The sequence below is a fragment of the Haliotis cracherodii genome, unplaced genomic scaffold, assembly GCF_022045235.1.
Source record: "Haliotis cracherodii isolate W230 unplaced genomic scaffold, xgHalCrac1.p SCAF_29, whole genome shotgun sequence".
Classification (NCBI taxonomy): domain Eukaryota; kingdom Metazoa; phylum Mollusca; class Gastropoda; order Lepetellida; family Haliotidae; genus Haliotis; species Haliotis cracherodii.
Window position 1 is genome coordinate 1,966,292 of NW_027266285.1, and position 25,914 is coordinate 1,992,205.

At 41.1% G+C, this 25,914-nt stretch overlaps 1 protein-coding gene across 2 annotated transcripts; it reads left to right on the forward strand.

Annotated features, from left to right (window-relative positions):
- LOC139473466 (Golgi reassembly-stacking protein 2-like) lies at positions 1–21,354 on the forward strand. Of its 2 annotated transcripts, none has more exons than XM_071256059.1 (11): positions 1–139; positions 5,104–5,184; positions 6,319–6,476; positions 7,145–7,190; positions 13,099–13,185; positions 14,948–15,078; positions 15,844–15,994; positions 16,121–16,184; positions 16,412–16,528; positions 18,763–18,921; positions 19,125–21,354. In XM_071256059.1, exons 1-11 carry the CDS (start codon positions 77–79, stop codon positions 19,355–19,357), a joined length of 1,290 nt encoding a protein of 429 aa, XP_071112160.1. In that variant the 5' UTR covers positions 1–76; the 3' UTR covers positions 19,358–21,354. The 2 variants fall into 2 exon arrangements, with proteins under 2 accessions (XP_071112160.1, XP_071112161.1); XM_071256060.1 differs by having other exon boundaries at positions 19,128–21,354.
- The last annotated feature ends 4,560 nt before the right edge of the window (positions 21,355–25,914 follow it).

Below are 25,914 nucleotides of genomic sequence, written 5' to 3' on the forward strand. Positions count from 1 at the left end.
CACGTCTCCGGCCATGTTGGTTGTCCGACAACTAAAATACTAGCGACTGTCGGTGACTTTCTGTACCCCTACAAACATGGGTGGCTCTCTTAGTTCCGAGATCCCCGGTGGTGGCACCGAAGGATATCACGTCTTACGGGTATGTCTCAACAGAGAATGTAACCACTGTCTGTTAATGTTTACAGAATTATTGTGTTTATTTTGATCGTCAACAAGTTCTGTGACTGATAAATGATAAACTTCAACATCTGTTTGCAGAGCCTCATCTGTATTGCATGGTCGAATAGTGTGATGCTTCAGGTTTCAACAGCAGACATTCATTTATTGGCCATTTATTTACTCCCAATTCATGGGCTACTTTAGATACAGTGAACAGAAGACATATTATTAACGTATGGTGTGATGAGCACACGTTGTAACAGGTCCGGCAAGCAGTATGAATAATCAAGGCCCAGCATACTCATGTTAGTGATTGTCATTGTATTCCCGATATTTTATTAACCTAGTTTTCATGTCATAGACAAAATAGTCTCAGCGGCTTCGTTTGTGTGGGTGTAAAATTAATTGACTCTTATTTAGATCGTTTTTCATAAACAGATCAATAGTGCAATGTTGGAAACGTTGTTGCCTGAACCCGTTTTAACATGTACGTCAGTGATTATTGTGTTTTGTACAAGAAAATGGAGAAGTCATGGAAGGTCACCCTAGCTTGCTCACAATTTCATAATTATATTACTGCCACATATTATCCCTATAAGGAGCACTTACCATTTTTCGCCCAACACTGTAGGGTGCAGGCTAAAACATCACTGATTTCTTGGGCATAAAAAGAGCCTCATTTGGAAAAAAACGGCTACGAATTGTCAGGCAAAAACGGCACCTCTATTTTTAATAACAATAAGAACAATTAATGTAGTAGTATATGTATGCATTATTATTATATTATGTTGCAGTATATATATATATAGATCTATATGTTTTCCTTTTCGGGTATATTTCATACTTACTTTAATAAATATTGAATATATGGAATGATATAGTATGTCTGTAGTCCAATTTCTTGACATTTCCGCCAAACATAGTTTCAGCTTGACCATGTTGACATTTAGTTAAAGGTAATTAAAACTTCAAAGCTTGTGATGTTTTCACAATAAGCAGATAAGTTTAGTTGTGACTCCCAATCAGAGTCGGTGAGTAAATTGGAGTAGAGTCTAGTTTCTAATATAAACTTGTTTTTTACATTTCACAATTAATTTGTGTTTGCAAGTGACCATCATGACCATGTGAGTTTAATTTCATGTATTTCAGTACCAAGGTAAAAAATGTGCTGTTTTCGCTTTCGGCGAGGTGTCATTTTCGCCAATCGGTGCTGTTTTTGCTCGGTGATTTGTTTTGCTGAGGTGCCGTTTTAGCTATAACCCCACTGTAGAATGAACCCAACTCCTTAGATAGTAGACTTACATTGAGTCTCTGAAATGAACATATTTTACAGAAAAAAAACGTTGTTAAAATATCTTAATAAGATATAATAAAAAGCAGCCCAGAAACTACAATGAAAACTCTCTTCATTTTCTGTACTGCTGTAATCTTGACTTACCAAATGTAAAAGACTTGCATGGGCTGTATTGGATATATTTGTTTCAGTATCTGTATGACAGACTACGTAGATACTAAAATGAACAATTATGAGATAAATTGTAATGTATTAAGACACTATAATCATTAAAGAAAGGGTTCAAGAGCTGTGAAAGTACGGGCAAGGTCTGGCACAGGATTTGTAAATTAGTCAGTTGGATGACACTCTCCTGTTAAATTATCATCATTATTATTTGGACATATTATGCATTTTTGATGCATATCCCTAATCCCATGTTTGTTGTTCAACTAAGCACTCAGCTATATGACGGCTGTCTGTAAATAATCCAGACAATCCAGTGATTGACATCATGAACCATCTATCCACACAATTGGAATACGATGCATCAACCTACTCAGCAAACCTAACTACCCGATCCCGTTAGTTGTCTTTTACGGCAAGCATGGGTTGCTGAAGAATCAGTCCCTAATCCCAAGAGTGATTGTTATGTTATATTATGTTTGCATCATTTAATGTGCCAGTGATGCAATCTCAACGCAATACTGAATAACAACACCCTTTTGGAAGACAGAATTGAATGAGGAATTTCTTTACCTTTTCAATGTGCTCAACCCTGATGAAGGTACTAGCATCTGTTGTGAAATGTGACACTAAAAGAATGAGTCACAATCCCTTTTTCATGTGTCCTTGACCATGGTGAATTGTGACACACATCTTTAACCCTAGTCTGCGGTACACATTGTTATGCTCTGTACATGTAGCTGATGGTGAACATTATTATCATGGTAATATGTATCAACATGGATGAGACAAAGAGGTAAATGCTGCACCATGTGGTATATGAATAGTCAAGTTGTATTTTGATGGTGTAATCATGGTAATAGAAATACATGGTTGGTAACTCACCGACAAAAGCTGAGTTCAGATATGTCAAAGGTATGTAGGGTAGAGCATTTATTGAAAAAAGTAACTAGCTCATGTAATAATCCATTCTTTGCTCACAGTGACCATGGTGACTACTGTGTTAGGCACTTTAGTGGTACCATCATGCTTGTAGGCTAGAGTAAGATTCTGGCTTGGCATAGAGTGAATATTTTATTTTAACAATAGAAATTTGTTCTGAGAATCATGATACTAACTGTACCTTCTGTTACTTTTTTTGTAATTATCTGTGTTGGTGTGATTAAACTAAAAATGAATGGTCTGATATGTGCTGTCTGTGACTTTAGGCTCTCAGCCGATCTTAAGTTGCTGCAATTAACAATACAGAGTTGTGTCCCTTAGGTCCTTATGTATGCCAGCATCCTGTGAATCTGTGAATGAAATATCAGATTCACTCTGATTATGTTTTTTTGGGGGGGTGAGTGTGGGTTTCCCCAAAGTGGTACACGTCTTAAACTTGCATCACTTGCTTTCCTCTCGAATCAAGCAGACATACCATGCTACTTACTCACTTGTCTAAAGCCATAGTCTAAGTGGCCTTGTAAACTTTTGTTTTGTCTCAGTAAGATGAGTTGGCTCAGCATGTAATCAGTGAAAATAATCCATGTAGCATTATCAACAATGAAATGTACCTAAAATGAGAAACTTTTGGGCTAGTATGCTCCAAAGTTTTTGGCACTGATTTTTCACTAACCATCAGGGCAGATTCTTAAAACCAACTTGTCTTGCTGGGCAAGTATATATTATTTTGCACTTGTCCTGAAATATTTTCACTTGCCCTATTAAATTTTATACAGTTTTATTTTCTCAGCTATTATTGCCGCTTTCTGTAATTAACCTTTGAATTGAGGATATTTACGACAGATGGTACAAAATAGTTCACAGTCACAGCCATCTACATCTCAACTCATGCAAAGTCACTCAACTATGAACATTGTATTTTCATATTTTACAGTCATACTGTTTCTTTTTAATAAATTTGTTTTTCGGCCCATTTGGTAATCAAATCATGTTTCTTGTTCTGTCCCCACCATTCGCAATTTAAAACAACCATTACCCTCACAAGATCATTCACTTCCACTTTGATTTTTGAGAATACTCAGTAACAAGTTGCTTTCAACAAAAATAAAAAATATCATTCATAATTGCTTCCCCTTAAATATAGTTTCGAGACCTATTTTCACGTATTTTGTTTCTTTCTTCAACATGTTCAACACACAGTTAATAAAATGATGTCTATTTAGCATGTTTAGGGTGTAGAGATATGTATTTTGTTATTATTACTTCTACAAACATACGGGAAATGAAAATGTATTTTAGGTTCAAATTATCCTGCATATTTTATTTAAAACAATTAGTGATAAATCATGTTAATTAATACGATCTAAATATATGTACTCGCCCGGTAGGACAAGTGTTTCTTCCCTTTTTTCTTGCCCTGTACATGCTGCTGTCTGGCATCACGCTGCTTTGTGATAATTATGTTCATCATGCTCATAAACATGATAAACATGGCTGTGTGAGAATATGCCTGTCCCAGCTACACCCACAAACATGGCAGAGAAGTGAATTACAAACACCCCTGACACGTGTACAGAGCATGTTTATTTCAAACCAGCCAGATTGTACCGGCTCTGTTGATTAATTTTGTATTGCAGGAGTTATCATGATTTTTGTAATGATTATTCTAGCTGAATGCCGTTTATCATTCTAGACAAGTGTAGTTTGTAGGTTAATTTCACACACATTGCATCACATTATACAGTGATGCGCATCCTAGTGAAGTGATGCAAAGTTGCAGATGCTGTATGGAAAGCAATACACATCAGCTCACACCATGCATATGATTCACAGAACACACTGATATGATGGTAACTGAAATTCGGTTGTGTTCTGTTACCATGGTTAACCTAACTCACTAATACTCAGGGATGTGAAATCTCTGCGGAAACGTGGAAAATCACTTTTTTTAAAAAGTAGTCTTCAGAAAAAATCAATTTTCATTCAAGACACAATAAAAATATCGTTGGATCATAGGTTTTTGAACATCATACGTTTTCTATCATTGACATCATTGATTTATTACATTCCTTGTAAATGTTGTCCAAACTGCACGAAACTGCTTAAAATGCAATCAAATGTTTTAAAAATTTCTGGGGTTGGGGGCATCCCCCAAGACACCCTTAGAGTTTTCCTCTTGTTTTGGGGGGGAAACCTGCTCACATCGCTGAATATTACCACAAAAATTCAACATTGCTAAACATCATGTACATTAAGTATGTTGGGAAATAACATTTGTTTCTTAAGCATGTCAATTCTGTTTTTTTCTATGAATATTTGACAATGTTTGAAAAGGATAGATCATTAAATGATAAGCATGCTCACTGGATGCAACTTAACCTGAAACATTTACTAGCATGAATAGTGAAAACACCTCTGAAACATCTAAAATGTGGCCTCCGACAGAACAAACAGCCTGTTACATTTACATTGTTTAGCGTCTTCTGTTTTGTGATTGATTGTCATCATGGTCATGTCCGCTTCTTCTTGTTCCTATTTTTCAGGTACAAGAGGGATCACCTGGTCACAAAGCCGGACTTGAAGCCTTCTTCGATTTCATTGTGGCAATAGGCAATTCTAGATTGGTAAGTCTCATTATCCATAGTCTCCTATAGAAACGGGCTCCGTCCTTCCGTACGTCAATTTTCGTTGCCGGAGCATAACTCAGAAACCGATCAATATATTTTCATCAAACTTTGCAGGTCTGTCACGTACATGCTGAACTGGTGCCTTTTGCTATTTAGAAATTTTGGAAATTTTGATTTCTTACGTTTCCATGGCAGCAAGATGGACTTAGGTTCTGTGAGGGTAGGGTTCGTTTCTGGAGCATACCTCATAAGCCGTTCAATATGTTTTCATCAAACTTTGCAGGTGTGTCAGGTACATGCTGAACTGGTGCCTTTTGCTATTTAGAAATTTTAGAACAAATTTTTTACTTTTCCATGGCAACAAGATGGACTTAGGTTCCAAACTGTTCTTTTTTTCACAATTTCCATGGCAAGTACCACCTCTTTTGAAAAAGGTTAGGGTTTGTTTAGATTTAATTTTGTCATAAATTCTGCAACAGGGGCGGGGGATATAGCCACGTTAGTGGCAAATTCTTGTTATGTTTGGGGACAAACACATGTTGAACAGGCTGGTGTATTTGACTAATGCATGGCTTACTCCATTTGCATTTGAACAAATAAATATGCTCTATTTAATGTAGAACAACTTGAATATCCTATTTAATCATATTTGCAATTTATATTAGAATCATAACTTGATTCATGCTATCCCCTCATACCATTGCTCTAGCACTAGTGGTAGATCTGGGTAGTGGTGCTTGGGTGGGTTCTAGGGGTGGCCCCGTCCTGCCCCTCTTTTTTGTTTACATCTGATGACATTTTGTCACAATATTTTGATTTGGTTGTTAATGTAATATAAATAATAGTTTATGCATATACATGTTTTTAAAATTATTTGGATGGAGGCTTCACCACCCAGCAAACCACCCCAATATTTACAAATAGCCCAAGTGCCATTCCCTTCCCAGCCCCAACCCCCGCCAATTCATTTTAAATCCTGGATCAAACCTTTAAGCGAACACTATTTTCATGTGTGTATGTGGAAAATGTCATTCTATCATATTGCTCGGCATCACAGGTATAAGAATGATTCTGAAATGTTATATTATCATCATTTCATCGACATGATCTAGATGTCATCATCCCTTCCAGAACCAAGATAATGATACTCTAAAGGAATTACTAAAAACCAACGTAGAGAAGCCAGTGAAGATGACTGTGTACAGCAGCAAGACCCAGGGGGTGAGGGAGGTGACCATTGTCCCCAGCCATAACTGGGGAGGCCAGGGACTCCTTGGGGTCAGCATCAGGTGAGGCAGTACTGCACAACCATATCTTGTAACACTGATTTAAGGTGGTCCCCAGTACCTATGTTTATTGTCTGAGGCCACTGACTAGGCAAATTGTCTGTGATCATGCTCAGATAGTGGGATTGTCACTCATGCAGCCAACCACTGATTTGCCTGAAACCGTCTTGATTGTGTACATGCTAGCATGGTGTAGCCGGAATGTTGCTGACAGAGGCACAAAACAATGTTCACACATATGTTGTGTGTCTCTAGATATATTATGAGGGTTATGATTGCTTTCTCAAAATGTTCAATACATATAATACAGCAACACTATTGATCACTTTGGTTGCAAATGCAATTATATCAGTTACCGTGTGGTTACTTCTATCACCAGTATTGATGATCTCTGTAATTATTTTGCTTATGTTGAAATGAAGCACATGGCAACACCTGTTAAGTGTTAGTCATCGAGGTTCCTGGAATACTGGAGTGTTTGTGTTGTAGTAGTGTAATCTACAGGCCCCTCTCATTTTTAACTTTTTGATCAAGCATATGTTCCTTCACATTCTTGCTTAATTTTTGTGTCTGTTGAATCAGCAGGGTCAGGAGTAAGTTTTCTATGTTCATCATAATCAGCTGTTGTTGACACTGGTATATCATGCTGATGTAAAGGTGTTTTTTTTCAGGTTTTGTTCATTTGAAGGCGCTAATGAGAATGTATGGCATATCTTGGTAAGTTGTGAGTTGTCTCCCTTGTATACATGGTATAGGCATACAGACTGTCAAATTCAGTCATCGTCTATTTGTCATATTTAGCATTTAGATTGGAGAAAAAACAATTACAGATGGGTTTGTGGTTCAAGATTTGTTTGGTGAAAAACTTTACCCCAGCATTGTTAGTAGTGTTTCTTTCAGTTCAAGCTTGTGATATGTGCATAGTCAGTCACGGGTCAACAGTCTGGTCAAATGTTCATTGTTGAAGCACCAACCAATTTCAACAAAAAAAACATCTGCTTTTAATGCTTAATGGCCATTTCCTTTCTGTAGTACAGATGCATATAGTCATGGTATTGGTTTGAGATTTTATATATATCTTATTATTCAAATTTTTTACTTATCCTGCATTACTCCTTAATGCATTCACTGCTTACCTTGCGACAAACAAACCTGGGACAGCGTACCGGCGATGGTCCTTGGGTGAAGGCTCTGTTCGGTTCCACAATCCCACTTTTACACCCCGCCGTCGCTGTCCCTGTGACCTCCCGTGACCAAAGGTCAACTCTTCACATCACTGCCTGTCGCGACACAGCAAGGACATTTCCAGCGGAGCTCTCGTTTTTGGATTTATTTAGACCTTCCATTTCGTCTACCATTTTAAATTCTTCTGCGATGAGTGATGTATTATTTTCATATTACTTTCAACATGTTGTGAAGTTGCATTTGATGTTTTGAGGCGGTCTTTTTTTCCCGCCATGTGCTATCTGTTCCCCGCCATTTTGAATTGTGTTACAATTGTTTGCTTTGCAAAGGTAGTCAGCTGTTTACAATTATCGGCTAAGTATGTATAACATATTTCATATGTTGTTTTCAATACTACTAGCTTTGGCAGTTCATTGAGTTGCGTATATTCGATCATTTATACACTTTCAACTCGTTCCAAAATTTTGTCGAGAAATTATTATCAACGGCAGTAAATTCCAGTCCCTTTTTCTTCTAGTATATTATTGCGTAACTTATGCTTGCGCGTTGTACTAATTGTCGTGAAAAAATATCTATTAAAGATCCTCATCCACGTTGTTTGACATGTACACAAATTTGTGCACCAAATTCTAAACATGCTAAATATGTTTTTTGTATAAACCTCTCTCCAACGAGTTTCGCGAGGTATAGGCAAGTTACTCACAAACATATTTTGCAGCAATCACGTCGTGAGAAAAGGAAAATGTCTATCGCGAAATGTCTCTATCAACTCATGATTCCTTGTCACCAGGCAGTTCATCTAAGCTCTCGGTCAGAGGTAATACTGCACATCGGAGTAGAAGTCGTTCACCGTCTAGATGTACACATCAACATCGTTCTGATTCATCAGATTGTTCTAATGGTTAGGAGGGAGATTCCTCGACTGAATGGAATAATCACCTTAGCCTGGCCCAAGTACCTGATTGGGTAGCTGAACGCCTCATTTCAGTATCTTCTCCGGGTAGTGGGGTAGATAAAAAAGATACTATTTGGACACATCCTAAGTCGATTCCGATTGACCCTATGATGTCAGATATGATTAGATCTTTGGATGAGGACTTCTTCAGGCTAATACTTATGCAGTCATTCAGGCCTCCCAGGTTTAGGAAAGATGAATTCAGAGTTTAAGCGCAGATTGATATGTCAACCTTGGTCTTCCTCATCTCTGTTCAACGAACAGATTTCAGACAAACATGCCAAGGTTTCCAGTTACGCTAGGGATGAAACAGCACTTAAGGCTTTGGAGCATGTTTCTCAGAATTGTTCCCAGCGATCAGGCAAGTCAGGCAACTACAGGCCTAGACGTGAGTCTCTTAAGGAAGGACAGGTGCAAGATTCTTTTCGTGGCAAAGGGCGTGGCAGAGGCAAACCCCAGGGTTCTTATCAATCCCGACGTGGTAAATACCACAGTAAGGGAGGTGATATAGGAGGGGCAAACATTGAAATGTTGGACAGTCACGACTGGGATCTCCTACCCCCAGTCGTCCCAATTGTCGATACCCCCTAGGCGGGAGACTGAGTCGGTTTTGGAAGAACTGGATCATCCTCAGGGACGATTATGTCCTCAACATTCTACGCCACGGTTACCAACTAGACATAGAGGTTTTTCCTCCGTTGACCACGGCTCCCATTCCGGGGAATTATCCAAGGAAGCAACATATCCTTTTAAAGGCCAACATAGACTTACTATTGGAGAAAAGAGCCGTAGAGATTATACACACCCCAGCGCTAACTCCGGGGTTTTATTCTAACATCTTCCTGGTACCCAAGAAGGGCTCAGACAAGATGAGAATGATACACAATCTCTGTTTTCAACGAGCATTATCTGAAGCGTCCACCCTATTTCCGCCTCATTACATTGAGACTACTCAGAACCAGCAAAAAAAGCGTTCGATTCCTTGATCAGTATCGATCTACAGCATGCATATCTGCACATACCGATCCATCCCAACGATCGCAGATTCTTTAGGTTCCAGTTCAATGGGGTCCACTACCAGTGGGCAGTACTCCCATTTGGCATTTCAGTGGCCCCGTGGCTATTTACACGAGTAATGAAGCCCATAACTGCGTTTCTAAACCTGAGGAACATTTGGTTCCAGTCGTACATAGACGACTGTCTCCTGTGTCATCAACACACACCGATGTTAGTATGCCACCGGGAATTCACCAGAAGGCTGCTATATCAACTGGGTTGGATAGTCAACGAGGCGAAATCGGAGTTAACTCCATCATTTCGACTCCAGTTCATAGGAGGACTATTTCAAACAGATCAGATTCTCCTGTCGGTCCCCAAAGACAGATGGCACAAGATTTTACACCTCCTGTCACCTGCTCTTTGTCAACCACGGACACTTCACCAATGGCAAGTGTTGCTAGGGTTACTCACCTCAGCCCAGGACCAAACCAACAGAGGCTGATTACAGTTATGCCCAATACAACAATTCCTGAATCCCTACATCAGGAGTCAGGATCCACTCAGGGCCATCATGCTACCAACGCATTTGAGACCTTACCTCCGTTGGTGGACGATAGAGTCGAATGTCTTAGGAGGAATCTCTTTATCAGGGTTGTCCCCGAATCTACACCTATTCGTAGACGTCCCTTCAGGGCTATGGTCAAGCGCTCATCGGAAATGGCACATAAACAATCTGGAGTTGGAAGCCATAATTCTAGCCATATCCCATTGGCAGAGTCAACTACAATCAACCCAACTCTCCATATCCACAGACAACAGCACTGGTGTGGTGCCTGCGCAATCAGGGAACAACACACTCCCACTCGCTACTTCAACAGACATTCAGGTTTTTCCATCTAGTGGATCGGCTGCAACTACAGTTCATAGTTCAGCCCATCCCCGGATGTCGAAACATTCTGGCCGATGCTCTATCACGCCCAGACAGGGTAGCACCCACCGAGTGGAAACTTCACACAGAAGCATTCCAATTATTGCTTCGGAAGTTCGGGCAATTAAACATCGACCTGTTTGCAACTTGCCAAAACCACCAACTCTTGACATATGTCTCCCCGTTACCAGATCCGAAGGCTTTGGCGATGGACGCATTCAGCATTCCTTGGGAAGAAACTAAAGGTGTATGCATTTCCGCCACCAGTTCTACTTCTCAGGGTAATACAAAAGATCCAAGAGACAAGAATACTTGCTCTGACTTTGGTCGTGCCCTGGTGGCCAGCGAGAGGGTGGTTCGTCGAGCTCAGAAAGCTAGCAGGAAACAATCCACTACCCCTCCCACAGTGGTCCAACCTACTTATCCGCCCTCACAGCAAACTGCCTCATCCAAAACCAGACAGATTTCGTCTGCACGGCATTAAGTGCAAAAGGCTATTCGGCTCGGGCAGCAAAAGCTATAACCTTAGCTTATCATGCCTCTACTAGAAGCCTTTACAATGACAAGTGGGGATCGTTTGAAACTTTTTGCAAGGCAAAAGGTCAAAATCCTACTACTGCGTCACCTCAGTTTTTAGCTGACTACCTCCTACATTTGCGTACCCATAGACACTTGAAAGGTAGCACCATTACCACGTACTTGGTTGCACTTAACTCAGTGTTGGTCGTTCCGGATAATCGTAAGATTACTAAGATTCTGGAACTACAGGCCTTATTACGCTCATTCAGGCTTGAGGATCAGAAGACCAAGTTCCGCCCACCTGCGTGGGATCTGAATGTGGTACTTCGAGGTTTGCGAGGACCCCCATTTTAGCCCCACAATGCATCCTCCTTTTATGACCTCACCAAGAAAACAATGTTTCTCTTGGCATTAGCCACAGCGGCACGGGTGAGTGAATTACATGCAATCGACATCACCCGGGTTCGTTTTGAGCATGGGACGCACGGAGCGGTACATCTCGGGTTGTGCTGGGATTTTATTGCCAAAAATCAATAACCTGATCGTTCCTTCACCATTCCACCAATATCGACAATTATGGGCAGTGAGAATGAGGGTGAACTTCTATTATGTCCGGTACGGGCACTGCGAATTTTCATCTGCCGTTCCAAGACTAGGCGTGGTTCAAGGAAGCGGTTATTTATACCCGTATCTACTACATCCACGACCGAGGTCAGTCGCAACACCATATCTTTATGATTACGCGCAGTCATCCTTCAGGCCTATTCGATCGCCAACTTGGATCCACCAAGATTGAATAATCCTCATGAAATCAGGGCATTAGCCTCTACCATGGCCTTACACAGCAATTGTACTATTAAGACAATCTTGTTTTGGAAGGAGGTTTTTGGAGGTCTTACACAGTTTTCACTAGTCATTATCTTCATGATGTGACTCTCAAGGACATTGAAGGTGTACGAAGTTTTGGGCCGTTTGTTGTAGCTCAGCAAGTTACTAACCCTCGACGCAAATAATGTACTCATCCTATACAGAGCCTTTCCTGTTCGGTGTAATCGATCAGATTTCGCCATTGGAAGACAAGTTATTGTCATCAGGGCTATAATAATATAGTAAGTAAAGATTTGGCTGAGCAGCTCGTGGTCTTTATTACTAAAATGTATAGGGAACTATTCTTTAATTCCCATGTGCAATTGTTTGCCACATAGTAATACCCTACCGTATTAGCGTTTTCTCTCAACTTTTCCGCTTAACGGTTTACTGACCAATCTGTGTAATGTTCTTAGTGTGTGAATTATTGAGGTTTCTGTATTGTGAGGATTTCCGACCTCCAATCCGTCCGATACAGATGCATTAAGGAGTAATGCAGGATAAGTAAAACATTTAGTAAAATCTAAATAGTTTTTACATTTGTATACTTATCCTGCATTACTACGTTTAAGGCCCACCCGTAGCAGACTAGCCTCCCCACTTTGGCTTCAGAAACCTCAAAAGTATGTTTTTTAAGCTCGGGCGACAGGCAGTGATGTGAAGAGTTGACCTTTGGTCATGTGAGGTCACAGGGACAGCGACGGCGGGGTGTGGATTGGGATTGTGGAACAGAGCCTTTACCCAAGGACCATCGCCAGTACGCTTTCCCAGTTTTTTTTGTCGCAATGTAAGCAGTGAATGCATTAAGGAGTAATGCAGGATACGCAAATGATAAGTATACAAATGTAAAAAATATTTAGATTTTACTAAAATTATTTATTTTATGTTGACTTTAAATTCTTTTAAGTACCAAAATGTGATCCTACAGAAATAAATAAGTTATTTTAACCTCAAATTTATCAACAGATTAATATAAAAAAATAGTTGAATATTGATATTCTGGTACCGTATGGTTCAGTATGGTGTGCTGACAATGGCAGTAAATTAAGTGAAGTTTGAGAAGAGACAAGATTTTCATTGTGTCATAAGCAAAATGTCATTGTCACGTATGATATTACAGTCACTGTCAAATGTTGTTTAGTGTTCTTGTGGAACTTATTCACTGTCTACAGGAAGTGCAACCCAACTCACCTGCTGATCTGGCTGGACTTAAATCAAACACAGATTACGTCATCGGAGCGGACTCAGTGTTACATGAGGTGAGACAGTTATCACGGTTATTGTTTATTTGTAATACAAATAAGTTAAATTTTGAATATATCCATTTGACAAAGAATATGAACATGGTGAAGGAGTGATACTTTTTTAAAATCTGAAATGTTTGATTGTGTGTCATGGCAGCCAGTTGGTGTGGAGTGTTGGTCATGCCACTGGAGTTTTGGTCGTGCCACTGGTTTGCCTGTCCCTAGCTGGACATTGCATGACATGCTGCAGAGTGAAACAGCATTCCTCACTCAGTCCAACAGGAAGAGTTTACTTGAGTTGCTAGAATGTTCACATTCTAACATGACATGCCAGCCTTGACATTGTGGCAAAGGTATGACTTATGTAATTATTAAGAGAGCCTAGCCATTTTTACACTGAGTTATTTTTAAATGAAAATCTAACACCTATACCTGGATACAAGGGGTGGCCTAGTAGTCCTGAGCCTAATTACGAAGAACGTAGAGTACACCCTAAACAATACTCACCATGTTTACAGGCTGCATTTGAACCAAATACACAACCAGGCAGCATATTTCTGCAGGCAGATTAGGTATTCTCTATTGATGAAAATGGACAGAAATGGCTTTCCCACTGTCATCATATATCACACAACCATCCATGGAGACATTGTATGGACTGTAAGGGATGATGCTCCTACCTTTGTCACTGTTCAGAGGTGGGTAGCAGAGTGAACCTTGATGATTCAAGATCAGGAAGACCTTCAACTGCCACCACTAAGGAAATGTTGATAAAATACATTATATAATTATGGATGATTCGGGACTCACCACTCGTCTCATAGCCATTTCAGTAGGCATCTCTCATGGAAGCAGTGTTCAAAATAAGCGCCTGCCTGTTGTCCCATTGCAGGTAGAGATCATGTGGGGCCCGCAGTTTCAAATTTGTATGGATTCTTTTGGCCTGCACATAAGTGTCAATTTATTGGTCACAGTATGCTGCATTGTTTTTATGTTTTTGATCGCAAATATGTACAAACGGTTCCTCAACGTATTTGGAAATTTGCACTTTTACTTCTGTAGCTAGCGCACTCACTTCCTGTCAATATATCATATAACTAATCTATGCGACAAGCTCCTCACTGTGTCACCCGATCAGGGAGCATTTAGAACTTATTCAAAGGGGCCTTTTGTCATTGTCCACCATTTCACACTCAAAACTCATGTGTTATGTTTCAAGTAGTACAAATGTTCAGGTATTCCATTTCTATACTTTTTTTAAATTTAGTGCAGTTTAGGTTCCATTTAACTTTTACTCAAATATTGCGGACCTGAAGAGTTTTGTCAGGGCCTGCAGCTTCTAAAGTCTGTGAGTCTTGATGACAGTCTGGCATTTTTTTGTATTTCAAACACTGCATGAGAGGGTTGAGAACATATAGGAATGAACTGAGCATGATAAAGGTTTCAGTACGCTGGGTTCCAAGACTTATGTGCCCTCATCAGAAACGCTCCAGGTTCATTACCTCTCATAAATAAAGGAAATATTTTACACCAGTAGGACCCAGGCACTCGTGCATTGTTGGCAGAAATATGTTGACCTCAGGGGTGTATGTTGAAAAATAATTAGCAACCAACTCCATCAACAGTCCATCACAGTTTGACTGCAAGGTTTTCAGCCACCCCTGGTTGTGTTTGGTGCTTGAGTTTTGTACGATTTTTCCATGTCTTCCAAATAACCAGTAGCTTGTCTTGAATCTTCACTATGATTATACATGGAACCTGTTTGTTGTTTTTTCAGTCGGAAGACTTATTCACATTAATAGAATCCCATGAAGCCAAACCCCTGAAGTTGTATGTGTATAACATAGACACGGACTCGTGTAGAGAAGTCACTATCACACCTAATGGAGCCTGGGGAGGGGAGGGGAGGTAAGTCAGTTCAACTTATCTTGTTGCAAAAACTGTGAGGACTTGTCTGTCTTTGACTTTGCTCATAATATCAACTACTGGTTTGTCAGGTCAAGACTCGATTATGTACTGACATCAATTGCTTGAAACATTGGCGAGTGTGGGAATAAATAACAGACTAAAGTCAATATCAAAGATATATCAGGGCTTCAAGATAAAGGCTGTATCAGCGTATTTACAAATGAAAATATGCACTATATAATAATGCAGTGGGTGACAATTTAGAAAACTTATGCATCACAGCATACATGAACGGTCTAACATTTCTTTGTTGACATATTTCCCCAAAATTACATTCTGATTTTAAGCAGCCTATTTTCTGGAGTATAGTGCACACTTTTTTTAAAAAAAACATCTGTATAAAGGTGGTGTGCATAATACATGCCATAATGAGTTTGGATGGTTCCTCCATGTAACACCAGAAATACCATGTCAACAAATCTGTACTGAAGTATGGAAATTATTCATGTAATTACACCAACTGGTTACAAAAAGTGTTAATTGTATATCTGGACTTATGTTTGTAACCTTTTTTTTCAAAATTTCATTCATTATTGTATACAAATATTTCTATGTAATTGTATGTAAAAAACCCGGTAGATCCTATATTAAAATAATAAGGAGTACACACTCCCGATGCTGAAAACATACCTGGAGCCTTGATATGTCCTGTTACTTTTTACACAGGTCTTGAAATTGAAGCATGTTTGTGTTTTATCAATCCAGCCTTGGCTGCAACATTGGGTATGGCTACCTACACAGAATCCCGAAGCGCCAGTTTCCCTCAGGGCCCAACCAGCCTGGAGCAGAGGGAGTTCTTCCCGGCCAGGGTGCTTCAGGAGCAGCACCAGCTAAGTCTCCCGATGGGTTCTCGGAGGTGAGTTCCCGCTGTCATAACATTGTCCATACATTTGACCTGGCTGATCACAGGAGGTTGTAACTGTACGTATGATTTCAGTTGTCATGACCATTGGATCCTACAGCTACATTTGTGTTGTTGCAGGTCTCTCTGAGCACGTCACCGGGTGGACTGCCCGCGGGCATGGCCAATATCTCATTAAACACAGGTAGGAAATGGACACACTTATTATTATGATAATGATTGTGACATGAACTTGAAATGACATACTTGTATCTCAGCATACAATGTGTGAAAATTTGTACACAATGAACTAAAAGACCTGAAGACAATAATAGTCTACTGAAGTTGAGTATGAGCATGTGCTTTGACAGTTGTAGGGCCCAGCTTAGTATATGCCTTCAAAGCATAGATAACCTTTGTTTGATGTTGCAGGTTCCCCAACCATCCCAGTCATGCCTCCTGGGGGCCTCCCTGCTGGAGCCTCACCGCCCGGGGGAGCTTTCCCCTCACAGCCCCCTCTCCCTCCACCAAACTTTACATCTGCTACAGGTGAGTCCGTCACGATAACTCCATGTCTCTCTGTACGCTCAGGGGTATGAGAAGCCGGGTGGTCTAATGTGCTGTGTCCCTTATCTATGAAGTCCAGATTTGCCATGGTTATGACTTTGATTGGTCAGCTTGTGGCTTTTCCAAAGTGTTACTTTCCCACAGATCTGGCTGTGAAAAGTGGAATTTTGTTAAAGCAGCATTAATCCCAACTCTCCCTGCTGATCAAGTGTAGCCTCATGCTATCGACCACTGGTCCAGTAAACATACAGTATATCAAACTCTCTGAACTATTGCAATTGTTTGCATAACGATGATGCTATATTTAAACTGAAACGCAAAAGAAATGTCAGCATGGATAGATATATGAGAAACCTTATTTGGCCAAACACTGTAAACATACTTTGAGACATGTTGAAAAGATGGAACTTGGCAAAACTGATCATCAAGGTTGAAGTTAAAGTGTCAAATGTTCTTAAAGTGAAACAACACTAGTCTCTGAGAAAATGGCATCACAAGTCAGTATGTGCCCGCCATGTGCATTGATCACTGCCGTGCAACGTCGATACATGGAATGGATGAAGCGGTTGATGAAGGCCAATGGCACTTGAGCCCAACACTCTGAGGAACGCCTGACACACTTCAGCTGCCTTGGTCGGACGTCATTAAGCTGTCTTTGAATCTCGTCCCACAGGAGCTCAATGGGATATAAATCAGGACTGAGGGCAGGCCACTGCATGGTTCTGATGCCATACTGCTGGAGGAAGTCTATTGTTGGTCTGGCAGTGTGGGCACCGGCGTTATCATGCTGAAACTCGTGGTTGCGGCGACATACCAAATGAGATATGGTGTGTGGTCTCAAGACTTGATCAATGTACCGAGCTGCTGAGCTGCTGCCTCTCCCAGGAACGATGTTCTGGAACACCACAGGGATGATTCCATCCCACACCATGATGCTCGGACCACCCCAAGAGTCTCTCTCAACCACACAAGCATCCGAATAATGTTCCCCACGGCGTCGCCAGACTCTCTCTCTGCCATTTGCTGTTGAGATACAGTAACAGCTCTCGTCTGAGAAGAGGACTCTTCTCCACTGCTGGTGGTGCCAATGCTGGTGCTGTGTTGCCCACTGGAGACGGTCCTAGCAATGACGTGGTGTCAGAATGGGTCCTCAGTGTGGCCTGTGACAGTGGATATGTCAATTGTCGATGCATGGTGTCCGCACTAATGTGTGGCTGGGGTGTCCCCATGGTCTGTCGAGCATTTTCCGCAGCAGTAACAAAGCGATCTTAAAGATGCTGTCGCACAATCTGACGATCCTGACGTCAGGTAGTGGCCCTTGGTCTTCCACTATGTGGTCTGTCATCTGTAATGTTGGTGGTCTGGTACCGTTGATGGAGCCTGTATATCGTCCCTGAAATGCATTGGCTACTTGCCGGGCGGTTTGTCCAGCTTGCAGTCATCCAAGGGCTTGGTGTCGCTGAATTCTTGTCAATCTTGAATGAATGTTATCCGATCTGGGTGGATTTTTATAGAGCATTGATTGATCATTATCGTTATCAAGCCTTAAAGTTGGTTTTCTACTATCAAAATACTATTGCAGTCGTGTGGGCTATAGAGAAAGTAGCCCTAATAGTCAAACCGACCATGTTATACTAGGGTTAATGCTGTTGTCAACAGGATGAAACATATGTTCTGTGCAGGCATCAAAACAGCTGTAAATGTTTCTATACATTGAGCCAATGTAGTTGCCCATGAATAGTGTCAGACTTGAGCATCTTATAGTGGGGGGTAGGGGGAGGGGAGGTGAGCATGAGTGGTAGGGTTAGATATCAGGTTGATAATTGGAGAAGGACTACTTGTTTTCTCTACAAAGTCCTCTCCATCATTACATAATGAACTCATGTTGTGTATGAGAGGTGGCACATTAGCCTGGGCAGGGTTAAGTTTCAACAGGATGTACTGGTCATTGGTTGAAATAGCCTCTTTTACCTGATTATCACGAAAATAGTGATTTCACTAAATGTCTTGGACCTGCTTTTGCCTGTCCACATTGAACGGACATATAGTAAAAGTGAAATACTTATCAAAGCAGTGTTGATCATATCAATATGAACTCATTGATGTACTGAAACTCTCCTGGATATATACCAAAAATGAACTCCAAATTGGGAGCTTTATATCATGTGCAGTCCCATCTCTGGCGACATCACACAATTACTAATATTTTCTTGCAGGTTTACCCCCTGGGATGCCCAACCCTGCAGGTTTACCAACATTGTCATCAATGCCACCTTTAACATCGACAATATCTTTACCAGGCATGCCCCCTGTCTCATTGCCGCCCTTATCATCAATGACTTCTCCGGGAATGCCTGTGAATGTTCCTATGACAAGTAGGTGGTAGTGTTTATACTTTGAACTATTCTGTACGTACGGGTTTTAAAAATATTTCAAACACTGCCTCATGGGTATATCTTGTGAAGCTAATTGTTGCTCCTGTGATGATAAAACTATGATGAACACAATCAAATGTCTGTCCATCAATGATGGACATATATGAACATGTTGAATGATTGTTTCCATTCTCCCTCCCCAGCAGGCCTGCCCCAGGTTCCAGTGTCGCTGCCAGCTCCTGTTCCTATGCCCAACCTTGGACCTCTTCCCAACTTCAGCCTGCCCCCAGTCAGCTCTGTGATGACCCCGCCACCACCGGTGGTGAACGGCAGCACCGAGCAGCCTGCCGCAGATGACGCACAAACACAGGCCCCTGTTGCTAAGGTCGCAGACTCACCTGTCACACCACCAGAGGGAGCTGTGGCCTCATCATAATGGAGGGAACAATTCTAATTCGGGAAAGGGTTTCTTGCGACAAACTATTGTTTTACGTGATCGAGATTTGGTGTACATATATGTACAAAGTCATTTCAGTAGGCCATGGGCTGGTGTATTCCACAACCTGAAGTGACTTTCATCTCGACTGCCATGGACGACAAAGTGTTGATGGAGTGCTGAAACATACAAATTTGGCAAGAATGGAGGGGATGTTCTGTTGAATGGACAGAGGAGCAGAACAGCCAAGCAAGGATCTGTTGCTGTAACTGCAAGATCAAGCTGCACTAAGCCACACCCTACATATACCTATGCCTCTGTCATTGATGTTAATATTACCATGGTTACTAGCTGAATTATGTACATATATCTCATGTCTTCGTAGTGAAATGGAGAGAAGGGTGGCCCAATGTTTTCCAAGTTTGTTTGACTTTATACTTTATAAGGATCTACTGAAAATGTATCTTGCTGGGGTACTTGAAAGAAGAGTTGTGTCCCCTACATCTTTACCTTATGGTTATGAAAAGTTAAAGACGTATTTTGGACTTTTCCAGTTGTACTTGTAAATACTTCTGTAAACAGAATTGGGGAATCTGTGTAAAAAGGTAGAAAAGATACCTTATCTTTAACACGTTTTTCTGAACAAGCATTATTCATATTGCTTTATATGAGATAAGTTGCCATGGTTACTTACAAATATTGACTGGTAATATTCAGCATGTTCATTGCATATCCTAATGTCAGTAATATTGGAACATGAAGTAATTTTATGGAGAAGTGCTTTTGGTCTGCTTATTTGCATTTCTGAAAACCTAGTGCTCAATATATGTAAGCTGGCAGTTTGACATTTCACTGTGATGAAATCCTGACCATTGAACATTTTTCTGTTGCAACATGTAAAATAATGTTGAACTATCTAATGATTTTTAAAACATCATTAGATACTTCAACAGTTTTTACCTAGTTGTTGAATTTTAATTTATGGCAGCAGAGTAAAATGAAGATTGAAAGTGTGATTTATGATTTTCTAGAGGATTTGATTTAAATGAGATAATGTACAAATTCTATTTTGTTACTGCAGTGTTATATTTGTATTTACAAATACCACATGGTTGTCGGTATGCACATATAGCATACGAGCAGAGTGCTTGTCAGTCGAATCTCCAAGAAAGTGGTAGAATATAAAAACGTTGGTTACTGCATCACCCAACTAGAAACCATATTTGTCCTGTTACACATATATGAAGACTTAACATCTCATCATCACCACAGCTTTACAACTGATTACTTCACATGGTAACAGTTTTCTGTTGACTCTAATGGATTTCTTTGAGAAGTAATAAAGAGTTGCCTCCCTTGTATGAGAAGCACCGGCCTTTACAAATTACTGGTTATTGTATGAAAGTGTGTATTGATAATCCTATATAGATGTCACTAATATAGTTGCCAGGCTGTATTGTTGGTTTATAGAAATTAAAGGAGTTAATGACATATCTCGAGATATATCGATATATGCTGGGGTAGATTTTTTCTTTAAGATTCTGCTGCATGTCTCATTTGAATCATTCTTCCATGTTGCTAATTTCGGAAGCAAAGATATACAGATTAAGATATTATTGATTGGTCTGTAATGGTATTGGACGTTTAACATAACTTATATTTACTATGAATGACAGTCATTGTGAAATTTTATCTTTCAAAGCAGTGAAAATGATTATCAACTTCTGCATGTGGTAAGGCTAACTGGGATATATGTAAGAATGAATGTTTAGAACAGTGATTAATTCACTTGTTCTTTGCTATTCTCCATCATTCTGTGAGAATGTTCCAGAAGGAATGTTGATTGTGCTACAAATTTTCATGTTTATGACAGTTTAAATACGTGGTAGTACAGGTTGATGTTATGATGTGGCAATATCTTTACAGACCATGTGTGTGAACAAATGTGGGACAGATATGGCATGGTTTTGTCTTTGAAAATAAATTAAGAATTGGTAGGTGAAGGGTTTTTCTTGTGTTTGAGTAATACTTAATCCATGGCCCAGTGTCTATCTGGCGATTACATGAACACATTAATAGGTTTGGGTCATTTTTCGCTTATTGACAGACACTTGATACTTCCAGTTTGCAGATCAAATGTTCAAGCAATAAGCATGATAAAGTGGTAAGGATCCAGAAGGGTTTAACATTTACAAATGACAGAAACGGAAATTAGACAGACATTGAGTTATTAATGATGGAACAAAGATATAATTTGACCAAATCCCCCACATTCCAACTATGGTCAAACAGATAGGAAGAGTAATGTGAGGGTCAAACGTTCAGTGCTAAAACTGGCCTGAGCTAAACCTCACATGGTGTCCGGATGTGAAAAACAATGCAGTGTCTTGATGTACCTCTGTAAGCACCTCGGTGTTCGACCCGTGAAGATCCGGGGTAGAATAGGTCTTCAGCAACCCATGCTTGCCACAAAAAGAGACTGCTTGTCGTAAGGCTCGCTGACTTGGTTGATCCAATTGCGAGGATCGATGTTCATAATGTCAATCACTGGATGATCTGGTCCAGGATTGATTATTTACAGACCACAGTCATACAGCTGGAATATTGCTGAGTGCAATGTTAAACAACAAACAAACAAGCCTAGACATTCAGCCTGGCGCTTCATTCCACACACTGTCGCGATGTGAAAAACAGTGCAATGTCTTGATGTATCCTCAGTGAGCACCTTGATGTTCATCAGCAGGCAAAAGAGCCCAGTGTTAACATGTTCAGCATAAAAAATGTCCACACCGGCACCACACCAACAACACAACTGCTTTGGCACTGACCAAGATGAAAAACACTGTTATGTCACAGGAGAAGTATTTGTCAACTCGAAAGGTCTTTTTACTGTCAATTAGTAACCAGGACATTATACCTCAAAGCCTGAGATGTTGTATGGAGGCTAGATACATCTGTCTACATCTGCTTAACTCTGTTTTTAAATAAAATATAATCCTAGTTTTTGCAAACATGTATTTTTGTTGGCAATTTCTCGTTTCTTATATCATATTTTGGGACAATGATTTTTTTCTTGGACAGCATTGTCAACTGCCGTGTCCTCTATCGTTGAAAAGATATGTCACGTGCATGCAATTAGAAAGCGACCTTTTTGCAGCATAAGTATAATTTACTATAAATACAGTACATGTGACCAAGTGACTCCCTGTGGGATTCCGGGTTTGAATTGCTCCCTAGCCGCATATGCTGGTCGTGATAGGTGGCGGTCAGGGTCATCGAACCACGACGGTTATTCTACCAACGCCCTGTAGATTATTTACAGGCCGCAGTCACATAGCCGGAATATTGCTGAGTGCGTCGTTAAACAACAAACACACAGACAGTTGACATGAGCCTGTAACTGAAACTTAATGTTTATGGTTTGTGGGTTACACTTCTCACAAACACTAATTGTTTTCAGTGTAGCTGTAATAGCTAATGACTAACATTTTACTGTTCAAAGTGAGTGAGTGTGTATGGTTTTACGTTGCTTTTAGCAATATTCCAGCAATATCACGGCGGGGGACACCAGAAATGGGCTTCACACATTGTACCCATGTCGGGAATCGAACCCGGGTCTTTGGCGTGACGAGCGAACGCTTTAACCACTAGGCTACCCGACCGACCCTACTGTTCAAAGAGCACGATAAGGGCAACACTGATGAATAGAGAACACATTTGGGGTGATACTTCACGGAAGCTAATTAGCTAGGGGGTTTTCCTTGCCTGGGTCGATGTTACCGACTAAAATACCCAAAGAACTAACAAGCAACAAAAGGTCAAATGCAAATACAAATTGCTGGATGGAAATGTAAGGGCACAATTGGTATTTCTGGTACGTCATTTGTGCTGAAACTGACTGCATTTCCCAACTTCTCATAAACCATGCCAGGAAATGTTTTTAAAGATTTGGTTATGGCCTATTGTCAGTCCCAAATCGTCCTACAGCCCCTCTCGGTAAATAATGTATGTACACAAGGAAGCCGTGTCATCACCTCATCCGTTTAAAGTTTATCATCAGCAGTACTGTATGTCATTAAAGACTGGGGGCTACAGACAGACCGGTATAGAAAAGTGGACTAGCACACTATAGACGGGGGCAATAGACAGACGGGTATAGGAAAGTGGACTAGCACACTATAGACAGGGGCAATAGACAGACCGGTATAGAAAAGTGGACTAGCACACTACAGACAGGGGCTACAGACAGACCGGTATAGGAAAGTGGACTAGCACACTACAGACAGGGGCTACAGACAGACCGGTATAGGAAAGTGGACTAGCACACTACAGACAGGGGCTACAGACAGACGGGTATAGGAAAGTGGACTAGCACACTACAGACAGGGGCTACAGACAGACTGGTATAGGAAAGTTGACTAGCACACTACAGACAGGGGCTACAGACAGACGGGTATAGGAAAGTGGACTAGCACACTACAGACAGGGGCTACAGACAGACGGGTATAAGAAAGTGGACTAGCACTACAGACAGGGGCTACAGACAGACCGGTATAGGAAAGTGGACTAGCACACTACAGACAGGGGCTACATACAGACGGGTATAGGAAAGTGGACTAGCACTATAGACAGGGGCTACAGACAGAGCGGTATAGGAAAGTGGACTAGCACACTACAGACAGGGGCTACAGACAGACCGGTATAGGAACATGGACTAGCACACTACAGACAGGGGCTACAGACAGACGGGTATAGGAACATGGACTAGCACTATAGACAGGGGCTACAGACGAAGGGTATAGGAAAGTGGACTAGCACACTACAGACAGGGGCTACAGACAGACGGGTATAGGAAAGTGGACTAGCACTATAGACAGGGGCTACAGACGAAGGGTATAGGAAAGTGGACTAGCAAACTACAGACAGGGGCTACAGACAGGCCGTTCCAGGAAAGTGGACTAGCACACTACAGACAGGGGCTACAGACCGACCGGTATAGGAAAGTGGACTAGTACACTACAGACAGGGGCTACAGACAGACCGGTATAGGAACATGGACTAGCACACTACAGACAGGGGCTACAGACGAAGGGTATAGGAAAGTGGACTAGCAAACTACAGACAGGGGCTACAGACAGGCCGTTCCAGGAAAGTGGACTAGCACACTACAGACAGGGGCTACAGACCGACCGGTATAGGAAAGTGGACTAGCACTACAGACAGGGGCTACAGACAGACCGGTATAGGAAAATGGACTAGCACACTACAGACAGGGGCTACAGACAGACTGGTATAGGAAAGTGGACTAGCACTATAGACAGGGGCTACAGACGAAGGGTATAGGAAAGTGGACTAGCACTATAGACAGGGGCTACAGACGAAGGGTATAGGAAAGTGGACTAGCAAACTACAGACAGGGGCTACAGACAGACCGGTATAGGAAAGTGGACTAGCACACTACAGACAGGGGCTACAGACCGACTGGTATAGGAAAGTGGACTAGTACACTACAGACAGGGGCTACAGTGACTGAGTATGGTATTACGCCGCTTTTAGCGATATTCCAGCAATATCACGGCGGGGGAGACCAGAAATGGGCTTCACCAGGGGCTACAGACCGACTGGTATAGGAAAGTGGACTAGCACACTACAGACAGAGGCAATAGACAGACGGGTATAGGAAAGTGGACTAGTACACTACAGACAGGGGCTACAGACCGACCGGTATAGGAAAGTGGACTAGCACACTACAGACAGAGGCAATAGACAGGCCGTTCCAGGAAAGTTGACTAGCACACTACAGACAGGGGCTACAGACAGACCGGTATAGAAAAGTGGACTAGCACACTACAGACAGGGGCTATAGACAGACCGGCATAGGAAGTGGACATTTAGCACATTACAGATTTTGGCTACATGTAATAAAGAATATAGTTAAAAGCTATATACATACCTTTCTTTATCAGGTTACCTCCAATTACTATTGCGTAAACTTCATTTCATCGAACGTGAACTTTGAAGAAGGAGTGCAGATTGAAAACGTAAACAGTTACGAGTTTTGGAAACCCAGATGGCCGTCCCCTTGAAACCACAGCTTGCTCATACGGTAACCGCAGCAAGCCGACAACGAGAGTGTTACGATTCTGGGACGAGCTGCAGATGATTCCATATTGCACAGATTGGTTCTGTGGTGTAGAAATGTATGTGTTAATGGTTGGCAGTATATACTTTACGTCCAGCAGTATATGCGTTCTTGGCTGGCAATACATGCATTTATGACTGACAGTATATGCGTTTATGGTTGGCAGTATGTGCGTCTATGGTTACAATACATGTATATGCGCTTGTGGTTGGTAATATATGCGCTTCTGGCTTGCAGTATATGCGTCTATGGTTGACAGTTTTTGCGTTTGTGGTTTACAGTATATGCGCTTATGGTTGGTAGTATATGCGTTTATGACTTACAGTATATATATGCGTTTATGACTTGCAATATCATATGCATTTATGGTTGTAGTCTGTGTGCTTACGGTTGGTAGCATGTGCGCTGATGGTTG

Coding starts and splice junctions, on each gene's coding strand:
- LOC139473466 (XM_071256059.1), top strand. CDS start 77: ATGGGTGGCTCTCTTAGTTCCGAGATCCCCGGTGGTGGCACCGAAGGA. Junction 15,079..15,843: donor GCCTGGGGAGGGGAGGGGAG/GTAAGTCAGTTC, acceptor TTATCAATCCAG/CCTTGGCTGCAACATTGGGT. Junction 15,995..16,120: donor CTCCCGATGGGTTCTCGGAG/GTGAGTTCCCGC, acceptor GTGTTGTTGCAG/GTCTCTCTGAGCACGTCACC.